General features: G+C 48.4%; 1 protein-coding gene across 5 annotated transcripts in view; it reads right to left on the reverse strand.

Moving 5' to 3' along the window:
* Sipa1l2 (signal-induced proliferation-associated 1 like 2) overlaps positions 1–6,000 on the reverse strand; it is a 151,796-nt gene that overhangs the window by 51,180 nt on the left and 94,616 nt on the right. For all 5 annotated transcript variants that reach the window (NM_001357372.1, NM_001081337.2, XM_011248389.1 and 2 more), the window contains 3 exons: positions 5,577–5,751; positions 4,251–4,354; positions 501–658 (listed from right to left, as the gene is read on the reverse strand). In NM_001357372.1, the coding sequence (NP_001344301.1) occupies positions 501–658; positions 4,251–4,354; positions 5,577–5,751 (437 nt within the window). The remainder of the gene's footprint in view (positions 1–500; positions 659–4,250; positions 4,355–5,576; positions 5,752–6,000) is intronic.

A 6,000-nucleotide genomic window follows, 5' to 3' on the forward strand; every position in this document is an offset into this window, starting at 1 on the left:
CAAGTGTGGGCTCTGAGCCCCCAAGGCCCTGCCTGGGAGTCTCTAGGCTTTTGCTTGTGGCTCACTTCCTTGGTGGTGGTGGATGGGCCACACTGTCCTGCTGAGAGGCTGGTGGCAGCCATGGGCCCTGTTTAGCCTCTCAGGAAAGCAGAACATTGAACCCCACTGCTCTGAGCTGCCTGCCATGCACTTCTTTTCTCAAGGGAGGAAGGCAATTACTGCTTGCAAAAATATAATTAGCATGTTGAGGCTGGCTAGGAAATGTAGCTCTATGGTAGAACATGTGGCTAGCATACACAAAGCCCTGGGTTTAATTCCCAGCACTACCAAAAATAAATAACAATTATATCAGGCAGGTTATAGTGCCAGCACGTGAGAGGTTGAGTTCCTGGCTATTCAGCCTAGACTATACAGTGGGGGAGGGAGGACGGTCTGAAGGATGGAGAGAGGTTAGGTAGTTAGGAAGCCAGGAGAAGTGAGAAGTGGGGCCGCAGGCTCACCTGTAGCACACGTTTTCAGTGCAGGGGTTGTGCACCTTCACTATGACGAAGACGTGCTGGAAGTGTGAACGAATGTTCTTGGGGGTGAAGGGGAGGGCGCCGGGCTCTTGGAAGACAATGGTGACGATGTCGTTCCCGATGTGTCTCTTCCTCAGAAGCTGTGCAGGAAAGGAACACCCAGAGTGACACAAAGTACCCTAATACATACAACCTGCTCCTCCCAGAGTGACACAAAAAGTACCCTAATACATACAACCTGCTCCTCTCAGCCGAGAAAGGAACAGAGACAAGCAGAGCCCTTCCTGGGTTCCAGTGGCCTTGGGCATATTGACAAGTGGGTGGGCCACAAGCAGAAGACCCCCAGGAAAAGCAACTCAACATCCAATGCCATCAGGGAGAGCATGGTCCTAGGAGGGAAGTGGGCTACCCTGGGCTACATTCCCGCCTATCCCTTTTACATAGGAATCTGCTTCTATTTTCTCTCCTTCTATCCAGCTATTTCTTTCATTCTAAAATAGCACTCTAGTGGTCAAAATGCTTTGTAAGATATGTTATAGTTTAAGCACTTTAACTTAGAGAGGAGACAGTTCCAGGAGGAGGAGTGGCCTACTGCACAGAGAGCCCTGGCTCAGACCACAGGCTCCCCGGCTGGTTTGCATTTCTGAAAAACAACTAACAACAACAACAACAACAACAACAACAACAACCAAAAAAAAAAACAAAAAAAAAAAAAACAAAAACAAAAACAGGAGGCTGACTCTGGGGGCAGCATAGGTCTTCAATCTAATTAACTGAAACTTGGCTTTTTGATGCAATCCACATTAATTAATGAATCCAGAATTCCATTACACTAGTAGCCAGAAAACCTAATCTTTTGTAATCTTGCAAAACTCAAAGTCCAGGGGAGATGCCAAGAGCTGCAGTGTTCTAAATACACCTTTGCTCTGACAGCACTTCTGACAGAGACTTCTCCTCACTGCGAGAGCTCTTCCTGGACAGCTCCTGTTTGTGTGGAGTGAGGCCTTGGCACACCTCACCTGGACAACCCTCTCTGCTTGAAGTTTGAGCAATGTCCCCCAAAAGCTCAGGCGGGAAAGCCTGGGCCCTCGCTGCAGCGTTCACAGTGTGACTCTGGCAGGTCAAAGGCCTCAGGGCTCTCATCTCCAGTGGGGAGATCTCTGACCGGCTTCTTGTGGAAAGCGCTATGGCGACGAGGAGCTGGGTCTGGCTGGGGTAGCAGACCTCTGGGAAGTGCTTGGAGACACCTTGTGTTCAGCCCTGTCACCCAGATGCCAAGGAGGCACACAACTTTCCTCTGATAGGCCCTTCTGCCCCACCACAGTAACCGGAAACAGTCAGGTGACCATGGCTGTAAAATTTAGGAGCTGTGTGAAACAGTACATCTTTCCTCATCCACACTGATCTTCTCAGATGTCTTCTCAGTGAGAAGTCTGTCAAAGCTGCATCTCGGCTCCACCCCCACACCTCAGTGCCTCCCTGTTCCCTATAGGTTGGTTCACATTCCTATATATGCACCTTCCCGAGGACAGGAGGTAAACTGACTGGCTTCCTGCCTGCCAAAGCCATGCCCAGCACCAAGCAAGTCCCCAAACAAATGAGGCACACAACTTGTGTTCCTTACACTGTGCATTCAGACCACGCTCACTCGCCTGTGACCACACAAGACCTGCACACGTGTAGGAGGCCCCCTGGACGTGCTGGCAAGTACCGTGGAAGTGGGCACATGCACTCCAGATGCAGCCAGACATCCACAAAAGAGCTGCTGCTGCTGTCACTCCAGGGCTGCACCTGTCTCCAGGAGTAAGCTGCCCTTTACTGGCAACAAAAGCCGTGACCTTTGCTCTTCAGTTTATTAGTTGCCTACAGAGCATGTCTCGCTGTCCAGAGCATGAAGTTCAACTTTTGGAAAAATATAAAGGATCCATGGTGAGTACCCTGGCTTTTAATTTAACACAGTAGCGAGCCATGGAAGTGAACAGGAAATGCTCCCCCAGAAGAGCTCTCGATGGGCAGGGGACATCCACAGTCACAGCCTGGAAGTGTCTTGCTTATATCCTTTGGTTAAATTTCTAAGCACAGAGAAATCACTGTACTGTGAGAGAAGAGTTCTGAAACATGTTTTAATACACAGTATCAGATCCACTGAACCTTCCTGTTCAAATCTGTAGTTTTAAGAGTTACATACACCTCTAAGTAAAATATACCATTTCAAATTCATGTAAAAAAAAATACAGTGAAAACTATACTTGGCAAAACAATTGGCCAAACAATTCTCCCTCTTTCCTGATACCTGAAATGCTTATTTTCATAGCATTGTGACCAGACATGGGAAGATCAGAAACATAGCCACTTCTAAAGTAGAACTCAGCTGAGTGCTGTCATTGGGCACACCCATAGAACATAGAACAGTACCTGTTATGAACACCACTCATTCAGAGTTCCCAAAGGACGGGATTTCTTAGAGTGCCCTCATGACAGAGCTAAGAGGAGATGTTGGGGTAACCTTTTTTTTTATGGAGTAAAGCTTTGTCTCTGTATTGTCAGTCCTTAGTTCTGTACCAGCAGAGAGGACAGGATTGCAGGACTGTGGTGGTGTCATTTCACCAGCCTTACATTTGTAAATGCGTGTCCTCCCACACCTGCGAAGATACCTGAAGGTCAGACAGCCCTTGATGCCCAGAGGCTATTTATAATCAGAGATTGTCTCACTATTGATTGGTTGTAATACAGATCTGATGGGCAAAAGGAGGGTGGGGGGAACTTCCAGGCAGAAAAGGGAAAAAAGCAGAGGAGGGAGATTAAGAGCTCAGACCTGTAGAGGAAGAGCCAGACCAACGCAGAGAATGGTACAGAGCTCTCTGTGTTTTCATCTGCACAGGAAGGGAGGTGTGGCATCCAGAATGTACCCAAGCTCAGAAACAAATGTGTCAGACTTTAACTCCAAAGCAAATGCCCCAAGCCACACCCAGACAGCTCATGAACAGCCTTCCCTTGGAGCCTCCAGACACTCACTTTTCCTTCAGTCTCAGCTCATCCTGGACAGAGTCTAGAGTCTAGAGGTGCTGAGCATGGAGCTGCTGCCCCACGGGACCACCTTAAACCCCCAAACTCCCAAGTTCCTGGAGCAGCCAGGTACTTGCTCTCCTTTTTCCATGCTCAGTAAGAAAGCTCAACTCATCTTATAAATAGAAAACAGCCTGGTAATTACTTTATTATGTTTTAGGCATCGGTAAGCTTTCAACACTTCCTAACTTTGAGGGAGTGTTGACCAGTGCAGTGTATAGAACCCTCTATACACACACATACACACACACACACACACACACACTGTCATTGAAACAATGAGCTAACCTCCAGTGAGGAACAGCAGCAGCAACAGCTCCAGCCCACACTGCAGTGACTATTTTCTATAAATAAGTTATTTACCCACATGTAGAAACCTGTCTGGTTAACACAGTTGTTCTCATCATTAGCATGGTTGACATGGGGTTCTCTAAAAGAATCTGTGTAGCTAGATTCTCAGTTTCCTGATCAATGAAAAATACAGTAACTTCCCCATAAAGGCTCAGATATCCCACAGTAACAGCCAAAGACTGTCAGCATACTAGGAACAGCCTCCGACTTCTAAATCGAGTCTCACTCTCACCCAGGGCCACCTGCATGGTAGACATGGAAGCCGGAGGGATATGCTGGTGGACATGAGGGAGCAGAGCACACGGGAGGCCTTACCTGCTGCCTGTTGTTTGGCATGTATGGAAGCAGCGTCGACACATGGAACATGAGTTCGAAGTCTTTATATGTGGTATAGAGGGAGTGAGTCCCTGTGGAATCCGCTGAAAACAAAGTAATTATAAAGCAAGTTAGGCAAGCACAGAATCAGGCCTCTTCTACTTGCAGATGGTGTTGGGTTGAAAAGCACAAGCCACACTATGTGTAAACCTAGACGTAATGCCTCGGGCACCCTCTGCTCAGCTGTTATCAGCTCTCACCTGGAGCTGCCCCCCACATCCCCTTTCCTGTCAACTTTCTACTGAGCATGCTCTAACAGACTTGGGGACTTAGGAGGGGAGATTGCTCTCTTTCTGTCTGTCTACCCTGCAAGACCACACATGTTACGATGCTAATGTGAGGCTGGGGAGATGGTTCAGTCAGTCAAGTGCCTGCCAAGTGAGTGTGGGGACCTGAGGTAGAAGGGCATGCAAAAGCTCGGTGAGGCAGTGAATGGCTGCATGTGGTGGTGTGGAGACTGATTGACGGAGGCCGCTGGAGGCCAGTGTAGCCTCATCAGTCAGCTCTAGGTTCAGAGAAGGACCCTCTTTAAAAAGTCAAGTGGCAGACCACTGAAATGGCCCACCGTGTGATAGACACTGCCGCACAAACCAAACAATTCAAGCTTGATCCCAGGGACCCTCACAAACCAGCAGGAGATCAGCCTGGTGCACCCATAACATTTCTGTGGCAGGACAGGATGTGGAAACAGAGCTGTCCCATACACAAGGGTCAGACAGCCTGGGATACTTCATGCAGCAATGGGAACGAGACAACAACAGCAACGTTCCTCAGCAATGTGGAACAGGACCGCTCAGAGTTGTCCTATGACCTCCACATGTCCAGCATGGTGTGTGTGTGTGTGTGTGTGTGTGTGTGCGCGCGCTCAGAGTCATACATGTGAAGTAAAAATGAAAAAGGCACAAGTGGAGAACAATCCAGGATACTGATATGACCTCTGATCTCCATATGAACATGCATGCACCCACCATAATGTACACAACATGTACACACATATACCACACATAAATATTTTAAATAAGAAATGGTGGTATCTGAACTGTTGACTACAAAGTCAGTCATCTGTTGTTTTTAGATGTGTATAAATACACAAACATGCATATGCATAGGCACACAGGCTATTCACACACACATGCGTATAAACATACACTCACACAAAACCACAGGAACTCACACATAAACAGAAGCTACATAGAAGAACACACAGGTTACTCGCATATCCATGTGCATAGACACACACGAGTGTGCACTTGCACACATGCTCACTCTTATTGTCCAGCTGCGCACGGTACTTGCTGAAACCCTTCAGCCGCACTCTCTGGCCGAGGAGGTCCAGGAACTCCTCGAAGGCCGGCCCTGCAGTCTCGTTGTTGTACATCTCCTCCTCCGTGCTCTGCCCAGCTCTGCAGTACAGGATCCCAATTTTGTGCTGGAAGCTCAGCTGAAATGAGAGGAAACTCGATGAACTTGGCAGAGACTCCAGACCTGCTTGCTTCTAGCCAAGTCAAAGCTGCGGAAGCCTGGGATCCGGTTCCCAGGAAAGCACGCTGGAAAAAGGCCCAAAAGCCACTCGAGGATTGAAAAGCCCTGAGGGGCAGCGTCTGTGGCCTGAGCCACGTGGGAATTGAGAAGAAGAGTGGGCAGCCCTGTCAGACATGAAGCTAGACACACAACTGCACACACACCTCAT

This window comes from Mus musculus, chromosome 8 (assembly GCF_000001635.26).
Source record: "Mus musculus strain C57BL/6J chromosome 8, GRCm38.p6 C57BL/6J".
Lineage (NCBI taxonomy): Eukaryota > Metazoa > Chordata > Mammalia > Rodentia > Muridae > Mus > Mus musculus.